At 51.1% G+C, this 24,058-nt stretch overlaps 1 protein-coding gene across 7 annotated transcripts in view; it reads left to right on the top strand.

Moving 5' to 3' along the window:
* Nucleotides 1-2,698: 2,698 nt before the first annotated feature.
* Nucleotides 2,699-24,058, top strand: part of LOC120688622 (protein SUPPRESSOR OF QUENCHING 1, chloroplastic-like) — a 35,434-nt gene continuing 14,074 nt past the window's right edge. For 2 of the 7 annotated variants that reach the window (XM_039971003.1, XM_039971000.1), the window contains exons 1-5: nucleotides 4,540-4,646; nucleotides 4,733-4,789; nucleotides 15,610-15,709; nucleotides 16,638-16,742; nucleotides 16,974-17,032. In XM_039971003.1, coding sequence (XP_039826937.1) covers nucleotides 16,721-16,742; nucleotides 16,974-17,032 — 81 coding nt within the window. In that variant the 5' untranslated portion in view covers nucleotides 4,540-4,646; nucleotides 4,733-4,789; nucleotides 15,610-15,709; nucleotides 16,638-16,720. Of the gene's footprint in view, nucleotides 3,134-4,539; nucleotides 4,647-4,726; nucleotides 4,790-4,866; nucleotides 5,007-12,908; nucleotides 13,060-15,609; nucleotides 15,710-16,637; nucleotides 16,787-16,973; nucleotides 17,033-24,058 lie in introns of those variants that run through there. The other 5 variants (XM_039971005.1, XM_039971004.1, XM_039971006.1 and 2 more) reach the window with 5 other exon arrangements.

The raw sequence follows: 24,058 nt of genomic DNA, 5'->3' as shown, positions 1-24,058 counted from the left end.
TTTTACCCGATAAGAAAGCGGGTATGAAATGATTTTTCTACCCGCGGGTATATTATTGGAAAAAATCCTATACCCATCGGGTATGGCGGGTACGAGTGTGGGTTTACACTACCCATACTCGCCTACCCGCGGGTAAGAAATACCCGCAGAAAAAAACAAATGAGCTTAAGTGCCTAACTCATTTTAGCCCATATGACCTATGAATTTAGCTCAAATCCAATTAAACCCTCCTAGTATATATATTGTTGAACCCTCTCTAACTCATGTTAACCCATATGATCCATTAACTTGTTGCAATGAAGCTTGTAATGATTTATTTTTCATGTGAATGTCTAATATTTACATGTAGTACTCGGGTATGATTTCGGGTGCGGGTTACCCGTCGGGTAAAAAATACCCGCGCGGGTACGGGTATGGAATCATTTTCTTACCCGTACGCGGGGACGGGTAACCCGACGGGTAAAATTTAATCCTAGCGGGTACGGGTATGGGTGGCCACTACCCGTCGGGTATATACCCGTTGCCATCCCTAGTCAGTAGTGCTTTTCTCTAATATCAAATCAACACTAGTCACCAGTCAGCCAGCCAGCAGTACTTTTTTCTAATAACAAATCAGCACCAGCCACCAGCCACAACGAAACGAACAAAGTGGATATATATTCCTTCTTGCTGATGGTCTCGCTCTATTATTCGTCTCTTTTTCCTAACTTTTGGTATACTCCTTCTGTTCCTTTTTCTTAGATTACATAATTCAGACACTGATAACGCACACACATTTACCCCTATGAAGAATCCCGCAAATCCTACCCTTATAAGCATATGTGAAGACTAATACGATAAATTCTCGAGATTGACCAAGTGACTATAATTGTCTCATTGTTAACGGGAACGTCAATTATCATGAAAAGCAAAATATTGTTAAATTATAGAAAATTCACTCCCATGAGAAGACGAATTTAGGACCTACATGATACCGAGGTTCTTGTAACCATTAGCCTATATGCCATTTCACCCCTCCATTCTTTTTTCATAGTTCTATTGCATCTTAACATAATGATCTACTCATCCCTTTCCAAATGAAGTCACTCTAGAATTTAAAATTTGTTCTAAAAAATAAGTTATCTATTCTATTTAGAAAGTGCATGTGCATGCAAAAATCAATTAGTGCCAAAATATGAGTAATAAATATTCAATTTGAATTTCAAATAAAACCCTCAAGACAGAAAAGGACTCCCTCCCTACATTAGGCAAACATGGTCATGTTAACTTCTTGTTAATTGGTCCTAAAATTTCTAGAATGACTTGTTTCTTGGAACAGAGAGAGTAGGGAACACAACATTATCATATAATAAATGTAGGACAAATTTTCTGGTTGTTCCTATAAAGTCAGTCTCAGTGGAAATGTTATTGTAGTATCATGAGTATTAAATTTGCTGACATGACAAAGATTTTGTTAAGAGAGAGGATGGAAAATGTCATGGAATGTAAGAGTAGTGTCATCATCATAAAAACAGTCTCAATGGAATTTTTATAGAGGATTTTATGGCATTAAATATTATTAAATTTGCTGACATGATAAAAAGAGAAAATGATGAAATTTCATGGGATGTGAGGATCAACATGAAACTCATCTGGCACAGTTATTTAGTTCCCAATTTAGGTAACCGTGTTTTGAAACTGTGCACTGAGACTGGCCTAACACTCTTCCGACTCAATTATCTAGTTTATGGTTTGGGTAACTGTGTCAATGACACTCCCACTGCGAACTGATCTAAGGCCAGTATCAATGGAAGTATCATAGCAGTGTCTTGAGCATTAAATTTGCTAATATGATAATTTTTTTTATGAAGAGAGACGATGAGAAGTGCCATGGTGATGACACATGAGTGTCATCACTATGACACTTCTCTAGCTCGATTGCTTAGTTTATGGTTTTGATAACTGTGTCGATGACATTTCTATTTAGATTGACCTAATATTTTAACTAGGAATTCCTCGTTACTAGTGCTATTTATTGCTATAGCCTACCGTAATGCCAGTCTCAGTGGAAAATATCATGGCACAATTACCAAGAGTACCACATCAGTTTGACACTGTAATGACATAGTCACTCTCGATGCATAGTGTCATGGCACAATTTTATAGACAACTTATAATATTAAATAATACAATAGTTGTGTCATCAAATATGCCATGACTCAACGAAGACCGGCCTCAGTGGGGAGTGTCATCTCCATGTCAAGACTTGGCAACCGTGCCATGAGAGGGTCATGGTGATGATTCAGGTCATCTTTCTCTTCTCTTAACTTTGTTGTCATGTCAGCAATTGTGCTGATGTTATAACTTTTAATGACTATGACACTCTTATGACACTAGCACGGAGGCTGGCCTAATAGCAAATAGAACGATTATTTATATTATTTGTGAATATTTGAATTTTTAAAATAGGAGTATCAAATGAGAACAGTGCGGGAGAGTTCTTTATTGCCGGTCAGTCGGTCGCATTTCTGATTTGTGATTTCATCTGGAACGTCTTTCTTTTATGTGATTGGAGATGGTCACGGCTAGATAAGGCAACACACGGGGCCAACGTGTCCGCCACAGGACAAGCGCGAGTAGCAGCGTACCCATCCGCTCTACTCGTGCGCCGCGGCGGAGCCACGAGCCAACGAGACGTGTCCCTCCACAAAAACCATCGCCCACGACCCGCCGCCCCGCCACCGCACGCTCCCCACCCAAGCCAAGCAGCAGCCATGGCGCGGCACCTCGCGTCTTCATCTGGAACCCTCCAGCGCCTCCTCGCTTCCCGCCACTACCCTCCCTTCTCCCAGGCGCCGCCTCCCCGCCCGCTCCTCCTCCCGAAGCCCCTATCGACGGCTATGCAGCTCCAGCGAGGCAGCGACGCGGGCGGCGCGGTGTCGTCATCGCCCCGCAGCCGCCTCCGCGCCGTCCCCATCTCCGCGGACGGAGGTGGCGGAGGGGCCGGCCTGGGGGAAGGTCTCCGCTGTGCTCTTTGACATGGACGGCGTGCTCTGCAACAGCGAGGAGCCCTCGCGGCAGGCCGGCGTCGACGTCTTCGCGGAGATGGGCGTCGAGGTCACCGTGGATGATTTCGTCCCTTTCATGGGCACTGGTAAGTGTTAGCTATCTGCCGAGTCCTACTATCAATGGGTATCCCGCCAATAGCGCCCGTGCATTGTTTCCTCCCTTACTGGGACTACCCACGACTTGCGACAGTAGCATCCTATGCTCGCGTCCCCAATATTTCCGTGCTTTGTGTATGCTGCTTGACTGGAATGCTCCTGCACAAAACTGTCGTGATACTACCGTAACTAGAATGTTTGCGAGCTCAATATGCCCGTCCAAACTATTTAGGAACTCTAAACAAGTAAACAGATTGGTGCATCAGAATGCTCGTTACAGCCCACCACGTTTATGGTCACATGCTTTGCATCAGAATAACTACGTCCTAATGTCAGTTGGCGGAGCTAGGATTTTGTAGTTGGGTATTCCCACTTTCTAGAAAAATAGTGCAATAAAAAATACAGCAAATTCACAATATCAACAATTAAAGATACAAACTGTTTATCTTCAATGACGAACTTTATATGTATATATAATTAGGTGAAAAACCTGATTAGCCAAGTCTATTGTTGATTTGTACAAATGGGAATTGTCCAATTCCATATTTGAGTCACAAGTCCACCCTAATGTGCTAAAGGAGCATTCCAATGTTCAAACTACACAAGGTTAGCTAAATCGTTGTTTCCTCCTATCTAAAATTGGGTACTTGGCTTGTTCAGATAAGCTTTTACGTTTGCCATAAACTGAACCATATTGTCTCAGAGATGTACCAAGTTGGCGCGCGGCTCGGCCAACTTACAGCTGGTCCGTCCCTCATCCTCGCGGCAACCACTGATGACCGCGCCACCGCAGGCGTCCTCTTGCGACAGCCGACAGGGTTTGGGCTTGGGATTTAGGAATCAGGATGGGACAGGTGAGGAGACAGGCCTGAGGGAGAGGTGAGAGGGAGGGAGGGAGGGAGCCTAAGGTTGTATTGGGCTGATTTCTAATTCAGAGAACAAAGAATATGGCCTAATATAAGCTATTCATATATGCATACTTCACAGATACATGATTGTTTGGGAAAAAAAATCAATGTAGCTCTGCCCATGCCTAATGTTAGAATCCTAGAAAGTTCTGCACCTCCCAAGTTAATTAATACTAAGTTCAATAATTTGGTTATGCTCATATCCAACATTGCATCTGATCCTAGGTAGTAGTAGTGGTGGTGGTTGCTAGTGTGTGGCATGTCGATAATAGTCATCATGAGCTGTCATGCCTTTAACTACCTTTCCATAGTCGGATGACCCTGCCAAAAAAAAAACAATCCCATGGTTCACCCATCCCATCACATTATCTCAGATTCTTAGAAGTGCAAAAATATACCTGAACCTCTCCTGTGTGTTTGGGAAAAACATATATCCGAACCTTCAGATTTTTCTTTTTTGGTATTGTGCTCTCAATGTGGATATATTGGCTTAGGTGAGGCGAATTTCCTTGGAGGTGTCGCAAGAGTAAAAGGAGTAAAAGATTTCAATCCCGAAAGTGCCAAAAAGAGATTTTTTGAGATATATCTTGACAAGGTTAGATTGTCAGTGCAACCTCTTTTATCATTTTTTTTATCGGTATTGGATCACAGCATAGTTAAAAGCTTTGTTTTCGTCTGCAGTATGCAAAGCCAAATTCTGGCATTGGTTTTCCTGGGGCATTGGAGCTCATCATGGAGGTATTTGCAGCAAAATTAATTAAAATATTTTTTAGTCTAATAAGTAGTAAAACTAAAAGGTCTGCTTTGTTGCACAGTGCAAAAATGCCGGCCTTAAGGTTGCTGTTGCATCCAGCTGTTATGACCGGAAGGGTCTATCAGCGCCGTGCCAAGAAGAAGCTAGCAGGGCAAACCGAGAAAAGTGGCTAAATCAAGCGTGGGCGGTTCTGATCGTGAGGTCTGTTAGGAGTCAGTTTAGATATATTTCCAATAGGAGTCAGTTTAGATATACTTCTATATTCTTGTTACAGAGTCATGCTAGGATATATATACAACTCGTGTAACACCAGGATTGGCAGGCAATAAGATTTATCTAGTTTCCCCCATCTCGTCTCTCTGTTTCCCCTGCCTCCTCTCTGTTATCGGCGACGTCTCCGACGGCGCCAACTCGCCGAGGTCCCGGACCTCGCCTTGCAACCCACCACGATTACAGCCTGCGCCACGTTCCTCCCTCCAATTGACCCCGTCAGTGGATCCGCTGGCTTCCTTGGGCTGAGTTTTGCTATAACTCGTCCTATCAAGCCTCTCTGAAGACCTCTCCATTCAAGGTGGTATATGGCCGGGATCCTCCAGTCCTTCGAGCTTATGAACCCGGCGAGGCACGGTTGCCGGCGGTAGAACAGCAGCTATTGGAGAGGGATGAATTTTTGGCGGAAGTTCGGGATCGCTTGGAGCAAGCACAACAGTATTCCAAGCACCAGTATGATAAGAAGCACCGGGAGCTCGTTTTTGAAGTTGGGCAATGGGTATGGCTACGTTTCTTGCATAGGCCCATGGCATCACTTAATGTGCACGGCAGAGGCAAACTGGGTCCGAGATACTTTGGACCATACAAGATCCTTGAGAAGATTGGTGATGTGGCCTATCGGCTGGAGTTGCCGCCGGCAGCACGTCTACATAACGTCTTTCATGTTGGTCTTCTCAAACCTTTTCACGGGAGTCCACCAGAAGCTCCCCCCGGCATTACCGCCAGTCTAGAATGGCCGCGCTTGCCCTCGTCCGGCCAAGGTGTTGAAGGGCCGCTTAGCTCGTGGACAATATGAGGTTCTCGTTCAATGGGAAGATCAGGAGGCTGCTGCTGCGTGGGTTTCACTGGATGATTTTAGGCGCTTGTATCCTGATTTCCAGCTCGAGGATGAGCTGTTGCTCCAGGGGGGGAGAGATGTTATGACCGGAAGGGTCTATCAGCGCCGTGCCAAGAAGAAGCTAGCAGGGCAAACTGAGAAAAGTGGCTGAAATCAAGCGTGGGCGGTTCTGATCGTGAGGTATGTTAGGAGTCAGTTTAGATATATTTCTATATTCTTGTTACAGAGCCATGCTAGGATATATATACAACTCGTGTAACACCAGGATTGGCAGGCAATAAGATTTATCTAGTTTCCCCCATCTCGTCTCTCTGTTTCCCCTGCCTCCTCTCTGTTATCGGCGACGTCTCCGACGGCGCCAACTCGCCGAGGTCCCGGACCTCGCCTTGCAACCCACCACGATTACAGCCTGCGCCACGTTCCTCCCTCCAATTCAGCCACATCCATCCACGACCATAACAACCTGGTATCAGATTGCTCAGGTTCTTCAGCCGCCATGGATGACCTCCAGAAGTTCGTGGATGACCTCAAGACCCTGATGGAGAAGATGGATACCACGGTGTCTGCTCTTGCACCGTTGGTTCCCAGTGTTGCCTCCTTGGTGGCCCTGCCCACCTCCATGGATGCTCTGCAGACAGCAATGAAGCAAGCCGGCGATCAACTCCAATCTGTTAGCGTTGCAGTGAAGCGTATGGAATTGGGGGATCGTTCATCTGGTCCAAGCTCACAAGGCGATGAGGGATCCTTTTTCAAGGAGACCCAGAAGGATGATGGCGTGCTAGGGCCAAGACCTCAACACCCCTTCCCGCCGCCGCCACCGCCGCCGCTACCGAACTTCCCGCGCCCACCGCCACAGCTGCGATCTGCGGGTCCTCGGCTGGATCCTATGGAAGATGATCATTCTTTTCTCAAGCCCAAGATGGTGTTCCCATCTTATGATGGCTCCACTGATCCGCTGTCATGGATTAATCGCTGCGATCTGTATTTTCGCGGCCACAACACACTGGAGCACAAGAAGGTTTGGATGGCCTCGCTGCACATGACTGATGCTGCCCAACTTTGGTACTACCGGCTTGAAACGCTTCATGGCGAACCTGATTGGCGCCGCTTCTGTCAATTGCTGAACCGCCACTTTGGACCGGCCATGACGGATCCCCTCTGGGAAAGCTCGCCCTCTTGCGCCGTGACGGCACGGTGGAGAACTATGCAAAACAGTTCGTGTCCCTTGCTTGCCGAGAGGTGGAGCTCTCAGAATGTCAGCAATTCCAGCTCTTCATCGCAGGCCTCACCAACCCCTTGCGAACAGATGTGGCCATCCAGTCTCCGGTGACTCTCGACGACGCCATTCGCTACGCCCGTGCCTACGAGCAACGTTTGGCCATTGAACCGGCACCGCAGAGACAGGGCAGCCGCCCTCCGTTTCGATCCATGGGCCAACAAGGAGCATCGGGGACCAATGCACAAGGCGCCCAACCAGCCGGTGTGTACGCAGGTCCGGCTACAGGACCTCAACCTGGGGGCGTTCACACGGCAGCAGTTACACGCAACGCAGCGCTTCCTCGACGTCAACTCACAGCTGCGGAGATGGCCCAGCGCCGCGCTGAGGGACTGTGTTTCAACTGTCCGGAAAAATTCTTTGCTGGTCACCACTGCAAGCACCTAGCAGTCCTTGAAATTATATCGGACGACACAGACGTGGAGGATACCTCGGAGGAATTGGAGGCCGCAGAGATGACCTTCCTTTATGCTCCGCCATCTTCCCAAACTGATGCTGGGACAACACCTTGCATCTCCTTGCATGCATTGACAGGCATCTATTCTTCAGAGATACCGACCATGAAAGTTTGGGTGTTCCTTGGTCGTCGCAGGCTTACAGCACTCCTTGATTCAGGTTCCTCCAAGAATTTTATTAACACACGAGTTGCTGAGGAACTGGGCATTCCTTTGTACACTAGCGGCGCTATAAATGTCACAGTTGGCAATGGAGATCATGTTCGCAGCCCGGGGCAGCTCGCAGAGGTACGTGGTATGGTTGGCGGTGATTATTTTTGGTTTGATGCTCACTCGCTGCCTATGGGATCGTTGGACATGGTAATCGGAGTTAGCTGGATGAGTCTCTTGGGTGATATTCAGTGGAACTTCAGGGAGCAAACATTTGGATTCCGGGTGGCAGATAAACTCATACTTTGGTGCGGCATCGACAGACAAGCCGAGGCCTCTTTCAGGGCAATTACACCAGCAACAGGGCAACTTTTACCAGAGTTATTGCTTGAGTTTGAGGGCCTGTTTAGAGAGCCGCACGGGATGCCACCCAAACGATCCATTGAGCACAGGATCAGGCTCAAACCTGGCTCGGAAGCGGTGGCAGTGAGGCCATATAGATATGCTCATCTCCAGAAGGACGAGCTTGAGAAGCACTGTGCAGACCTCCTTCGCCAAGGCATCATCCGTTTCAGTTCCTCGGCTTTTTCTTCACCAGCCCTATTGGTACGCAAAGCGGATGGCTCATGGCGGTTATGCATTGATTATCACGCCCTAAATTCCTGGACAGTGAAGGATAAATTTCCTATCCCAGTGGTTGAGGAGCTGTTGGACGAACTTTGGGGCGCCAAATTCTTTACTAAGCTGGACCTCCGTTCGGGGTATTATCAAGTGCGCATGGTCCCTGCTGATATAGAGAAAACAGCATTCCGTACACATCAAGGATTATTTGAATTCTTAGTCATGCCGTTCGGCCTGACGAATGCTCCAGCAACCTTTCAAGCACTAATGAATTCGGTACTGAAGCCCTTCCTACGCAAGTTCGTCCTCGTATTTTTTGATGATATATTAATTTACAGTACTACATGGGCCGAGCACTTGCTGCACCTCCGAGCCGTCTTTGAAGCATTACAGCAGCATGCTCTCTTTCTTAAGAAATCTAAATGCTCCTTTGGCGAAACATCTGTTGGTTATCTGGGACATGTTATTTCAGCACAGGGGGTTGCTATGGATGACACCAAGGTGAAAGCTGTTCTTTCGTGGCCGCTGCCCAAGACTGTTCGGGCCGTTCGGGGTTTTCTCGGCCTCGCAGGGTATTACCGTCGCTTTATTCGTGATTACGGCCTCATAGCATCGCCACTCACCAAACTCCTTCGCAAGGATGGGTTTCAGTGGACAGAGGAGGCAACGACAGCTTTCCGGGCCCTCCAGCAAGCTCTGTCCTCTGCTCCGGTTCTGCACTTGCCGGACTTCTCTCGCATGTTTATTGTGGAATGTGATGCTTCGGGGTCCGGGTTTGGTGCAGTTCTTCATCAAGGCAGTGGGCCAATCGCTTTCTTCAGCCGACCCATTGCTCCACGCCATGCCAAGCTAGCTGCTTATGAACGTGAATTAATTGGGTTAGTGCAAGCTGTCAAGCATTGGAGGCCATACCTCTGGGGAAGAGAGTTCATTGCGCGCATAGATCACCACAGCCTCAAATTTTTGCTCGATCAGCGTCTCTCTACAATACCACAACATCACTGGGCCACCAAACTACTGGGATATGATTTTCGTGTGGAGTATAAACCGGGCGCTGCCAATGTTGTGGCAGATGCTTTGTCCAGGCGTGATGAGGAGGACAATGCAACCTGCATGCTCCTGTCCACACCATCCTTTGAGCTGTTTGACGAGCTACGCCGGCAGCTAGCAGCCGATGCATCCCTGCAGGCTGTCCGTGAACAACCAGAGAAGAAGGAGGACGGGTGGTCTCTCGTGGATCAGCTGCTTTTGAAAGAAGGCAAGGTATTTGTGCCAGCTTCTTATGGTACGGTTTCTGCACTCTTGGAGCTAGCACACGGTATGGGTCACGAGGGCATTCAGAAAACACTCCATCGCCTTCGCTCGGATTTTCACATACCCGGTGACCGCAGACTCGTCATGGATTTCATTAGGAACTGTGAGGTGTGTCAGAGGAATAAGACGGAGCACTTGAGGCCGGGAGGCCTTTTACAGCCGCTGGACATTCCTTCGGTAGTATGGGCAGACATTGCAATGGACTTCATCGAAGCCTTACCCAGAGTCAATGGTAAAACGGTCATTCTCACCGTAGTGGATCGGTTCTCAAAGTTCGCTTATTTTATCCCGTTGAGTCATCCGTATACAGCAGCATCGATGGCACGGGTTTTCTTTCAAGAAATTGTTCGCCTCCACAGCCTTCCATCATCCATCGTGAGCGACCGTGATCCAGTGTTTACAAGTGCATTTTGGAAGGAGCTATTTGGCCTCGCGGGTGTCAAGTTGCAGCTCACTTCCGCCCTCCATCCTCAGTCTGATGGTCAATCAGAGGCTACTAACAAAATCATTGCTATGTATTTACGTTGCCTCACAGGTGATTGACCCCGTCAGTGGATCCGCTGGCTTCCTTGGGCTGAGTTTTGCTATAACTCGTCCTATCAAGCCTCTCTGAAGACCTCTCCATTCAAGGTGGTATATGGCCGGGATCCTCCAGTCCTTCGAGCTTATGAACCCGGCGAGGCACGGTTGCCGGCGGTAGAACAGCAGCTATTGGAGAGGGATGAATTTTTGGCGGAAGTTCGGGATCGCTTGGAGCAAGCACAACAGTATTCCAAGCACCAGTATGATAAGAAGCACCGGGAGCTCGTTTTTGAAGTTGGGCAATGGGTATGGCTACGTTTCTTTCATAGGCCCATGGCATCACTTAATGTGCACGGCAGAGGCAAACTGGGTCCGAGATACTTTGGACCATACAAGATCCTTGAGAAGATTGGTGATGTGGCCTATCGGCTGGAGTTGCCGCCGGCAGCACGTCTACATAACGTCTTTCATGTTGGTCTTCTCAAACCTTTTCACGGGAGTCCACCAGAAGCTCCCCCCGGCATTACCGCCAGTCTAGAATGGCCGTGCTTGCCCTCGTCCGGCCAAGGTGTTGAAGGGCCGCTTAGCTCGTGGACAATATGAGGTTCTCGTTCAATGGGAAGATCAGGAGGCTGCTGCTGCGTGGGTTTCACTGGATGATTTTAGGCGCTTGTATCCTGATTTCCAGCTCGAGGATGAGCTGTTGCTCCAGGGGGGGAGAGATGTTATGACCGGAAGGGTCTATCAGCGCCGTGCCAAGAAGAAGCTAGCAGGGCAAACCGAGAAAAGTGGCTGAAATCAAGCGTGGGCGGTTCTGATCGTGAGGTCTGTTAGGAGTCAGTTTAGATATATTTCTATATTCTTGTTACAGAGCCATGCTAGGATATATATACAACTCGTGTAACACCAGGATTGGCAGGCAATAAGATTTATCTAGTTTCCCCCATCTCGTCTCTCTGTTTCCCCTGCCTCCTCTCTGTTATCGGCGACGTCTCCGACGGCGCCAACTTGCCGAGTGTAGGATCAAGAACACCGACTAGAGGGGGGGTGAATAGACGGTTTAAAAACTAAACCCAACAACACTAGAGAAATTTAATTAGTAACAAAGGAAAGCCCTATGTCAAGCTATTACAATCTCTAGATGGGTTTGCAACCTAGGGTGACAAGACACGAATTAAGCTCTAGTAAAGTAAATTGCTCAAAGTAAAGACAAGAATAAAAGAGAGCAAGAGTAGTAACCGAGCTTGACACAAGAATATATCCCGTGGTGTCGATGACTTGCCGGTCACCCCTAATCCACGTTGAGGTGGATTCCAAGAATCAACCGCTCCTCTATCAAGAACCTCTTGATCTTGAGCCGGCTTGAATCAAGGAACCGCTCCACACCTCGATTCCACTAGAGTTGCTCTTCACCACTCCGGTGAGGTGAGCACAAGACCTCTCACAACCGAAATCGGGGCTCCTCAACAATCTCCTTCGAGGTGCTCCACGAAATCCACTTCTCCAAGCCGTCTAGGGAGCGGCAACTCCCAAGAGTAACAAGTTGATGACGCTTGCTTGAAGTTTCCCTAATGCCACAAAGCTCAAACTCTTGATGCAATGCACTAGGAAGCTCTCACACTCTTAAAAATGCAATCTCTAAGCAAGTGTGTGTGAGAGAGGGATGCCTTAGCTCTAATGTGTCAAGAATGCTATCCAAATGGCCAAGAGAGTCACCCAATGGCCGGGCATTGGGTATATATAGACATCCCTCCAAAAACTAGCCGTTACACTCTTTTCTGCGAAGTCGCGGACCGTCCGCGATTCAAAAACCGGACTGTCCGCCGTTATAAACCAGTGAGTCAGAGTGCATTTAATGCATGTCAGAACTAGCCGTTAAGCCCTGGCGGACCGTCCGCGCCCCAGTGGCGGACCGTCCGCAGTTAAGAGTTCCAACCCCACCAGAGACTAACATCGTCTCTGGAACAACTTTGAGATTAGCCTGCGGACCGTCCGCGCCTCAGGAGCGGACCGTCCGCAGTTTAACTTTGAAGCCCACACCAGAGAGACACCCTTTCTGGTAAAAAATGAAATACAGTAGCGGACCGTCCGCCCACCTGGGCCGGACTGTCCGCCAGCCCACCAGAGCCTCTGCAAGCTCTCTGGAACGATCGCGGACTGTCCGCCCCTCTGGGCCGGACAGTCCGCCAGCCCACCAGAGCCTCTGCAAGCTCTCTGGAACGGGCGCGGACTGTCCGCCCCTCAGGTGCGGACTGTCCGCCGTTACTCAGTGAGCTCGAACTTAGTCTATTTCAAAACTTTTCAAAACGCCGTTAGCCCTCATGCATGCAACTAGACATTTTGAGCAAAATGGCACTAAAGACCCGTCAAGCATGAGTACACAACCCCTCTTGATAGTACGGCTAACTATCCAACAAATCCGGTCACTTTTCATCCACTAAACGCCTTGTGACCGGTAAAATGTAAAAGCCCTATTTTATACCTTTGTCTTGAGCCCGAGCTTTACTCATCATCTCCAAAACTCCATACGTTCACAACCAAATGTCTTTCATCCGTGAATCAACCTATACTCATCTTCTCAAATGAAATCGTTAATCCACAAACCGTTGTCATTAATTACCAAAACTAGAATTAGGGGCCTAGATGCTTTCACCGAGGTCCCGGACCTCGCCCTGCAACCCACCACGATTACAGCCTGCGCCACGTTCCTCCCTCCAATTCAGCCCCATCCATCCACGACCAGAACACCAGCGCTGATAGGATTAAGGTGGATGCAAATCTGGCTGCTGCTGGTTTGCCTGTGTCTCTGTAAGTGTATGGTTCTGAATTGAATCTCAAGAGTTAATCATGTAGCTGTGTTCAATTTCCAAAGTTAACCTTTCTTTACCCCTCCTACAATTTAAACCTTATATCATTTTATATGGCCGTATTAGTGTCCATGGTAGGTCACCTGCTCTGACATATTTTATTAGTATCCTCTCATGATGTATTTGATTTAGACTTTGGCGCATAATGATGCTGTGTGTGAAATGACCATGTTTACCCTTCAATCAATGACTTTGATTTAGACTTTGGCGCATAATTGTGGTTTGTGTGAAATGACCATGCTTACCCTTCAATCAATGACTCTTAAGAAATTAATTAGAGTAGTGTCATGGGTGTTGGGCCTAGGATGGCCCAGCCTGGGCTGGCGTGAACAGTACCCGCGGTACTGTAGCGCACATCTAGTTTATGAAAGATTAGATTAGATTGGTTTGTTATTTAGAGATTGATTTCTTAAGGGTCAAGTCAGCCCATCTATATAAGGATGAGATTGTATCTATTTTAACCAAGCAATGAGAATATCAGTTATCCTCTATCTAGGGTTAGGTCCTGCCTCTTGAGGCGCGGCACCGCCACCACGGCGTCGAAGCCGCGCCCTAGAGGTCGAGGGCCATCCTGATCTAGATCCATAACAATTGGTATCAGCTAGCTTCAGTTTCGATCATGGATTCTGCTGCTGGTGATCCATCATCATTGGTGGAAGATTTGTGCGCCTTCAAGTAGCAGCACGCGGACTCTTGGCCAGGCGATGTTTTTAAAGCGGTAAGGCGAGGCGAGGCGATCCACCACCGCCTTATCGCCTAGGCGACGCCTAGGCGGGCTAAGGCGAGACCTTAAGCAAGGCGAGCCGCCACCGCCTTGTCGCCTAGGCGACACCTTGAAAATAGAGGCGACAGGCACGGGCAGCGCTGGCATTGCCACTTTCCGCGGCGGCGGCACAGCAGCAGCTTCAAGGCAGCGTCTCCGTGGATCAGCTTGCTTGTCACGAGGCCCTAGTTGTTGCTGATCCAGCCCCTGCTCGACTCCGTGGTCGGTTGAGAACCGCGCTGCTGCAGTTGCCGGTTCGTACCCCACATGACGTCTCCATGAACTGGTTTGGCCGTAACGTCATCATCCCCACTGCTTCCGCTATGGCCTCGATGCAAGTTGTGCCATGTGCAGCGATGTTAGTAGATGGCTGTCATGCTAGCACGTGTTTGTGGTAAGGGATCTACAGGCCCGTGTGTTTCCCTTGGGAACCAGGAGGGGTGGTTGCTGCATCCAAGAGTATGCTTCAGCTCGAGGACGAGCTGCTCAAAAAAGGAGGGAGTAATGTCATGGGTGTTGGGCCCAGGATGGCCCAGCCTGGGCTGGTGTGAACAGTCCCCCCGGTACTGTAGCGCACATCTAGTTTAGGAAAGATTAGATTAGATTGGTTTGTTATTTAGAGATTGGTTTCTTAAGGGTTAAGTCATCCCATCTATATAAGGATGGGATTGTATCTATTTTAACCAAGCAATGAGAATATCAGTTATCCTCTATCTAGGGTTAAGTCATGCCTCTTGAGGCGCGGCACTGCCACCGCCACCACGGCGTCGAAGTCGCGCCCTAGAGGTCCAGGGCCATCCTGATCTAGATCCATAACAAGTAGATGATATGGATTGGGTTCAAAGGGTAAACAACTGTTGGATAGGATCTCGACAGTGACGCCTTGGTGGTAGAAAGCCCTATTGAAAGAGGAAGAAAGAAACTCAGGAATGGGAGATGCAATGCTGATGGAAAACGTGAGGGAATATTTGGAACTCTGCTTTGCTTACTCATAGCCTAACCAAATAGTGCACGTCTTCAGCTGCCTCTTAAATCAGCAGCGTCCCTAATAGCCCAACTAACAAACACTATCTCTAAGCAACACAAGATAGTCCTTCAAATTAACACAATCTTGTGGTTAACAAGCTCTGGGCATGCACCTGTGCCTACTAATAACTCAATAATAAATGCAACTAATAGTTAGCTATCTAACTGCAGAATACAGTGCATGTACAACTGCTGCAAGCACAGGCCCAAGGCCATAACAGTTGATGAGAGCATAGGAAATGAAAAGGCAATGCAATTAATAAGGGTAGAACAGGAAAGAGGGATGGGGAAGTGCCGCAAAAGTGTAGAGTGATTTGCACTAGGTATAAGTGGGGATGGCTAAAATGACTTGCATTTTGGATCGGGGTTAGTAGATATTATAGATCTGTTCTCTTGGAGTCTGATAGCCTAATAGATCTTCCTATATTATGGGTTCAAACTTTTAAACTGAACATAAGAAGTAGGCAATGGATTTATTTTTGTCATTGGACAAACCCAAATCCCTAAGAATTATGAACTGAACTTTGTTGCTAGTATGACATTGTATATGTCTGTTGGACTTAAGTTCAATCACAATTCACAACCGGCAGAATTCAAAATACCACCCATGAATTTAGAGAACTCTGAAGATTTACTGTTATGCTCATTTTAATCTTTCCACCAATTGTTATGTGGTCCTGATGGATCCATTTTGGATTTCAGATTTGATGCCATTGTTTCTGCTGATGCATTTGAAAATTTGAAGCCTGCTCCGGACATATTCCTGTCGGCATCAAAGAACTTAGGTGTTGACACAAGTGAGGTAAATTATCTTGCAAATCAGAATGGATAGAGGGCAACTCCTTTATGAAAAAAATTCGAACATGTAGAATCTAGTGGAGCAAAGGACTTTAGGTGTTGTCTTGCGCTTAGCTAATGGCTTTGGCTGATATGTTTGAATGACTCTGGCTGTTCTACAACACTAGCAGTAACACCTAAATTGCTGCTCTGTTCCTGGCTGTCTTAGTGCTAGTGCAGTCTCAAACTTGTAAAAGCAGCCCAATGAACACTTCAAGTGTGTCAGGCTGTACCAGACTCTCATATTTGTAAGGTATGGTGGATTTCAAGAGTTCATATGTAGCCTTTTGTTATATGTTAAATACACCCTAGATTAAACTAACAGCAGACAAAGACTTGAATTAGAATTACTCTTTTCTTCTCCCCAATTTAGCCAATTAGTTGTCTATGCTTCTGCTTTCTGCATGATTAATGCTTACTAAGCAAATGCATGTTGTTATTGTTTTACTAACCTTGGGGATTAGAGAAAATAACGAATAGGGCCAAGACGGGCGGCGAAGGTGGAACCGCGATGGTCGGCGGACGGAACCCGCGACGGGCGGGATGCGAAGATGCGCGGCGGCGGACAGGGGCCCGCACCGAGCGAAGTGCGCTGATGCGCAGCGACGGGCCGCATAGGTTCCAAGGGGAAAAAGAAAATGGATCGTGGGGGATTAGGCTAAACTAACCTAACCCTAATCCTTGCTCTGAACCATGTTACTAACCTTGGGGATTAGAGAAGATAAGATCTCCATTAGAGGAGACAATAATATATAGACCTCATGGGCCTGTAGTATGGGCTTTAACAGCTATCACAAAAAGGATACATGTATATTAGATAGCATTACTTTATAATCTCTTGAAGAATCATTAGACAATATGTGATTGCCATACATGTATCTTGATTCCAACAGCGGATGCTACAAGTGACAGATGGGGTGCTTAGTTGTTACACTTACATGTGCGAAGTCTGGGTACGAGTGAGATTCAAAGTTGGATGTTATTCTACCTGAAGTTTGGTACGAGTGAGATTCAATTGAATATTATTCTACCTGAAGTCTGGGTACGGTTAGATTCAAAGTTGAATGTTTTTCCCACTTAATTGCAAAATTTGTAACCGATGCTTGTTCTAATTTTTTGTTTGTCAGACATGAGGAAAACCAAAGTCTTTATCATTCTAAGCGCTGAGATGGAAATATCCATTCCTTTGATCATATTTTATTTGTTTGGATGAACTTTTTTTTTGCCAGTGCATTGTGATAGAAGATGCGCTTGCTGGTGTTCAAGCTGCAAAAGCTGCGGAAATGAGGTGTGTATTCGATGTTTCATTCTGTTATAATTATGCCTGCTTATTTGATCGTAATACTCAAGTTCTAGCAGTTTGAGTTAACTCTATCTAGATCTTTATAAATTCTACAGCGATGCAAATGCTTTAAGTTCTGCTTGTTTCACATATTAAGTAGCTACTTTGATGTGCCAGTTACTTCCATGAAATTGCATCAACATCCTTATTAGTCAGGATGCAATTAATCACTTCCATGAAAATTTTCTATTAGAGTATATTTGGTAGTTGTAGATATACGTATCTAATGACGGGAATTATTGCTATATTCCTCCAACCCTAGATGGGTGGGTATATATAGATCCAACACATGGGCCTCTAGATGGGCCTCTATACACATGGGCTCAATATACTCCAACACCCCCCCGCAGTCTGAACTACCGGCGCAGCGGTGTTCAAGACTGGACAACAAGAGAGTACAAGAAGAGCACAAAAATGGCTAATACCCCCCGCAGCCACAACTAGCCACCAGCTACGTTGAGGCTGGATCGAAACTCCGAGAAGGTCGACGAGGGCAGCCCTTTCGTGAAGATGTCAGCAAACTGGGAGGTAGTCGGGACATGGAGTACCCGAACATCGCCGATGGCGACTCTGTCGCGCACGAAGTGTAGGTCGATCTCCACGTGCTTCGTCCGCTGATGCTGGACGGGGTTGGTGGAGAGATACACGGCGCTGACGTTGTCGCAGTAGACGAGCGTGCTCTTGGCGAGCGGGCTGTGGAGCTCCGCCAAGAGCTGTCGTAGTCAGGACGCCTCTGCCACGCCGTTAGCGACAGCCCGGTACTCCGCCTCGGCACTGGAGCGGGAGACAACCGGCTGCCGCTTGGACGACCAGGAGACCAGGTTGCCGCCCAGGAAGACGGCGTAGCCAGAGGTGGAGCGACGAGTGTCCGGGCAGCCAGCCCAGTCAGCGTCGGTGTAGACCACCAGCTCAGCAGAGGACGAGCGGTGAAGTACCAGGCCGAGGTCCACAGTGCCACGGACGTACCGGAGGAGACGCTTCAGCGCAGCAAGGTGTGACTCCCGGGGATCATGCATGTGGAGACAGACCTGCTGAACAGCGTAGGTGAGGTCCGGCCTGATACCATAATGACGGGAATTATTGCTATATTCCTCCAACCCTAGATGGGTGGGTATGTATAGATCCAACACATGGGCCTCCATACACATGGGCTCAATATACTCCAACAGTATCGTAAACTGCCATATGTATCCCGGGGAGTCTTGCCCCCCCAAGTCTTGTATTCTTATAAATACCGGCCGAGGCCTCAATGCAATCAATCCGCAACATTACACCAATCCTACTTGTTGGTGTATATGTGAGCTCATGTATAGAGGCCCCATCTAGAGGCCCATGTATAGGATCTATATATCCCACCCTTCTAGGGTTTGAAGGAATACAATCAATTATTCTCTCCTACATGGTATCAGCTAGGTTTTCCTCTCTACCTCTCTTCCTCTAGCTGCCGCCGCCGGCACCATGGACAGCCGGTCGCCGGCGCTGCCCCTCTTCCCCTTCCCTCCCTTCTCCTCCTTCCCTCCCCTTTCCTCTGCTCAGGGCGCAGCCACCCCCTACGCCGCCGCGCTAGCTGCCGCCACCGGCGCGCCCCCCGCGGCCTTCGCGGCCCCAGACCCTGCGCCTGCCGGCGAGGGTGCGGGTGCGGCCGGCGCGGCCTGCCCCGCGGCCTTCGTGGCCCCTGCCCGTGCGCCTGCCGCCGGCTCCGCTACCCATGGCGCCCCTGGCGCCGCCGGATCCGGCGCCCCCGGCGCTCCTCCGGCCGTGGGCGTGGGAGGCGCGGGCGCGGTCCCCGGCGCGGGCGCGTGGCCGCCCCAGGACGCCGCCCCTGCAGCGTGGCCCCAGGGCGCCCCCGCGGCCGCGAGCTTCCCCTGCACACGGCTGCCCAGCGCGCCCCTGGGAGGCACGTCCGACGCCGCCGCCCCTGCAGCGTGGCCCCAGGGCTCCCCGCGGCTGCGAGCTCCCCCTGCCCCCGGCGCGCCCCTGGGAGGCACGCCCGCCGCTCCGGCCTTTGCGTGGCCTTGCGCCGCTAATCCAGCCGCCCCACCGCGGGCTGGCGCCTGGGCTGCACGCCAGCTCCGGCCTGTGGGCCATGTCCTTCTCCTGGGCTGGGCCAGCTCCCACCAGGCCCACGCGAGCCTGCTGCTGCCGCCGCCTGGTGCCGCACCGCCTCGCCGGCGCGCCTGCTGCCCTCGGCCGGTGCGGCTGCAGCCGCCGTGGCCGCCCCTCCTCTGCCCCAGGGCGTGGGCGCCGCCCTCCGCGCCGCTCTCGCCGCAGCCCAGGGCGCGCGGGCTGATGGCGCTGGCGTGCCAGCCGCCGCCGCCCACTTCGCGGCCGCCCTGACCGCCGCCGCTGCCGCCCACGGCGCTGCGCCCACGCCACCCATGGCTGCGCAAGCGGCGCCTTTTCCAGCGCCCGCGCCGCCCGTGGCCGCGCCCACGGCGCTCGTGGCCGCGCCCGCGGTGCCTCTACCCGCGATGGCCGCCAATGTTGCTACGGCCGACGCGGATCTCGCCGAGGCCCTCCTCGCCGCCAAGTCCGAGGCTGCGGCGGCTCAGGAGTGGGCCCGCGCGGCTGCCCTCGCTTGGGAGCGCGAGCGCTCCGCGGCCGACGCTCTCGCTCGTCAGGTCCCCCTTCACCGAGCACGGCACCCTCCTTGGTGCTCCTCTCACCGGCCAGACTGGGGGTGGCACTGTGGACCTCGGTGGAGGGGATGTGGTGGTGGTGCTCGGGGCACTCCGGACCCGACTCCGGCTCCCACTCTTGCTCCTGGCCCTGGAGGTACGCCCTGACCATCCTTCAGCGCCTCATGGCCAGGACGCATCCCGATGTGGCAGTTTCAGGGTCCCCGGCTCTCGTCCTCAGCCCCAGCCGGCGGCCATGCTCGCCGCTGCTGCTCCTCTATTCGCACCGTTCTGGACCCCGCCGGCTCCACCCAGCCAGCAGCCGACCTGGCCTGGGGGGTGGGACCAGGCCGCACTGGCGCAGTCCTTCAGCGCCATGGGGCGGACGCCGCCGGTCAGCACCGAGTGGATCGCTGACTCGGGTGTCTCCTTCCACACCACCCCAGATGCCGGTATCCTCTCTTCTGTCCGATCCCCACATCCCTCTTGTCCTTCTTCCATGTCACCGCCGTGGGTTCTGCTCCTGCCTCTTTTCGTCTTCTTAATGTCCTTGTTGCTCCTCAGATGGTTCATAACCTTTTTTCCATTCGTCAGTTTACAGCTGACAATTCTTGTTCCATCGAGTTTGATTCTTCTGGCCTCACTGTAAAGGATTCGGCCTCCCGGCGTCCGCTACTCCGGTGTGACAGCACAGGGCCCATTTACACCATTCGCCTTCCTTCTTCTACTGCACCACTCTCGCCTTCTTCTTCGCCCTAGCCGTCTTGGTCTGCCGCTTTTGCTGCGACGCCGTCTTCCACCACCTGGCACCCGCCGTCTTGGTCACCCTGGCCGCGACGTTCTGGCTCAGCTCAGTTGTAGTACTGATGTTCCTGGTACTATGGCTCCTGCTGAGCCCCTCTGCCATGCGTGCCAGCTCGGTCGTAAAGTTCGGCTCCCTTTTTCTTCTTCCTCGCATGCGACGCATGCATTTGATCTTGTTCACTGTGACCTGTGGACCTCTCATGTTCTTAGCCTTTCTGGCTATAAGTACTATCTGATGGTGGTCGATGATTTCTCGCACTACTCTTGACGTTTCCTTTGCGCGCCGAGTCCGAGACCTTCCCCACCCTCCTCCACTTCTTTGTCTGGGTGTCCACTCAGTTCGGCCTCACCGTTAAAGCCGTCCAGTGTGACAACGGGCGGGAGTTCGACAACTCCACCTCCCGTTCTTTCTTCCTCTCTCGGGGATGTTCAGCTGCGTATGTCTTGTCCGTATACCTCTCCTCAGAACGGCAAGACTGAGCGGATGATTCGCACGACGAACGACGTCGTGCGCACCCTTCTGATCCAGGCCTCTCTGCCCCCGCACTTCTGGGCTGAGAGCCTCCACACCGCCACCTACCTACTCAACCGCCTTCCGTCCACTGCTTCTCCTGTTCCCACTCCACACCACGCTCTCTTCGGTACCCCTCCTCGCTACGACCACAGTCGGGTCTTCGGGTGTGCGTGTTACGCTAACACCTCCGCCACCGCTTCTCACAAGCTAGCGTCCCGCTCGACTCGTGTATTTCTCGGGTATTCCCCTGACCACAAGGGGTACCGATGCTTTGACCTCACCTCTCGCCGCGTTCTGATCTCCCGACACGTCGTCTTTGACGAGTCGGATTTCCCCTACTCCACCTCCTCCACACCTTCTCCTGACCCCGACCTGGAGTCTCTGTTTCCGACTGACCCGGTGGTTCAGCCACCGTTACCTGTCTGTCCTTTTCCTGCAGGTTTTCCCGGTACACCGGCACCGCTTCAGGTGATCCCTGCTGCTCAGCCGGTGCAGGTGTACCGGCGTCGCTCGGCGCCGACTCCGGCTCCGCAGCGGTACGCTCAGCCGGTGCAGGTGTACCGGTGTCGCTCGGCGTCGACACTGGCGCCGCCTCCTGATCCGGAGGCTCCTGCGACGCCTACACCGGAGCCGTCGCCGCCGCCGCCTCCTCCGGCTTCCTCTCGAGCCGAACCGGATGTGTACCACCCGCCAGTCATCCATCGGGATCCTCGGCATATTCATCCCATGGTGACTCGGCGGATGGCGTCTCAGGCCGCGACTCTCACCGCCACCGAGGGAGAACCGCGGGTCTCTCCGGTACCCTCTTCTGTCCGCGACGCCTTGGCGGATCCTCACTGGCGTCGCGCGATGGAAGAGGAGTACGCGGCTCTCCTCGCCAACCAGACGTGGGACCTTGTGCCGCGTCCGTCTGGTTGCAATGTGGTGACTGGCAAGTGGATCTGTACGCATAAGCGTCGGGCTGACGGCACACTGGAGCGCTACAAGGCTCGCTGGGTTCTCCGGGGGTTCACCCAGTGGCCTGGTGTGGACTATGATGAGACCTTCAGTCCAGTGGTGAAACCCTCTACGGTGTGCACGGTCCTCTCGCTTGCGCTCTCGCGCTCTTGGCCTGTGCACCAGCTGGACGTGAAGAATGCGTTTCTTCACGGCACTCTGTCAGAGACTGTCTACTGCTCTCAGCCAGCGGGATTTGTGGACTCGAGTCGTCCGGATATGGTCTGCCAGCTCAACAAGTCTCTCTATGGTCTGAAGCAGGCTCCTCGGGCTTGGTACTCTCGGTTCGCCACGTTCTTGCTGACATTGGGGTTCACCGAAGTCAAGTATGACACGTCTCTCTTCGTCTACCACCGTGGGGATGAGGCTGCATATCTGCTGCTCTATGTCGATGATATTGTGCTCACTGCCTCCAGTCAGCAGTTGCTTCAGAGTGTCATCTCCTCTCTGCAGCAGGAGTTCGCTATGAAGAATCTTGGTCAGCTCCACTTCTTGGGCATCACTGTTGAGCCTCGCCCGTCTGGTCTTCTCCTTCACCAGCGGCAGTACGCACTTGATATCCTGGAGCGGGCTGGAATGACTGATTGCAAGCCCTGCTCCACTCCTGTCGACACTCAGGCGAAGCTGTCCGCTGATCTGGGTGATCCGGTGGCTGATCCTACTGCCTACCGGAGTCTGGCTGGTGCTTTGCAGTACCTCACCTTCACCAGGCCGGACCTCACCTACACTGTCCAGCAGGTCTGTCTCCATATGCATAATCCCCGGGAGTCACACCTTGCTGCGCTAAAGCGTCTCCTCCGCTACGTCCGTGGCACTGTGGACCTCGGCCTGGTGCTTCACCGCTCGTCCTCTGCTGAGCTGGTGGTCTACACCGACGCTGACTGGGCTGGTTGCCCGGACACTCGTCGCTCCACTTCCGGCTACGCCGTCTTCCTGGGCGGCAACCTGGTCTCCTGGTCGTCCAAGCGGCAACCGGTTGTCTCCCGCTCCAGTGCCGAGGCGGAGTACCAGGCTGTCGCTAACGGCGTAGCGTCGTCCTGGCTACGACAGCTCTTGGCAGAGCTCCACAGCCCGCTCGCCAAGAGCACGCTCGTCTACTGCGACAACGTCAGCGCCGTGTATCTCTCCACCAAGCCCGTCCAGCATCAGTGGACGAAGCATGTGGAGATCGACCTACACTTCGTGCGCGACAGAGTCGCAATCGGCGACGTTCGGGTACTCCATGTTCCGACTACCTTCCAGTTTGCTGACATCTTCACTAAGGGGCTGCCCTCCTCGACCTTCTCGGAGTTTCGCTCCAGCCTCAACGTAGCCGGTGGCTAGTTGTGCCTGCGGGGGGTATTAGCCCTTTGTATTATCTCTTTGTACTCTCTTCTTGTCCAGTCTTGAACACCGCTGCGCCGGTTGTTCACACTGCGGGGGGTGTTGTCTTTCTTGTTGTCCAGTCTTGAACACCGCTGTGCCGGTAGTTCAGACTGCGGTGGGGTGTTGGTGTATATTGAGCCAATGTATATAGAAGCCCATCTAGAGGCCCATGTATAGGAATTATATATACCCACCCTTCTAGGGTTGGAGGAATACATCCATTATTCTCTCCATTAGTTCCAAGTACCACCAAACACTTTTTAGCCAACTTTCAGCAGCTAGGGCTTAAACCGACTAAACATGAAAGAAAACCAACAAAAAATGCAGCTTATAACCTGCAGAAGTGCTCCATAAAATGACCCTCCAACTGACACAAGATGTTCCTAGCAATGTCTCTCACATCATACTTGATATTTATTAGTATCACAAGATATTTGTACTTGGTGAGTTGCTGATTGTAGTTTGGGAATCCAAGCAGCTACATCAAGAAATTGCGCAAGCATTCATCTGTACCATTTTAACTGTTTACCATCACAACTGAGTCATTCCCTTTAAAATTTTGCTATTGAACGCATAAAATTATTTCCATGACTTCTGCGTAAACAGAGGGAGGACACGCGCGCAGGGGGTGTGTGGGGGGGGGGGGGGGGGAGTTACCCATATGTAGCCTCACTA

This window comes from Panicum virgatum, chromosome 9N, assembly GCF_016808335.1.
Source record: "Panicum virgatum strain AP13 chromosome 9N, P.virgatum_v5, whole genome shotgun sequence".
Classification (NCBI taxonomy): Eukaryota; Viridiplantae; Streptophyta; class Magnoliopsida; order Poales; family Poaceae; genus Panicum; species Panicum virgatum.
Note: the sequence above shows the minus strand (reverse complement) of the source record. Positions and strands in the feature narration are given on the sequence as shown.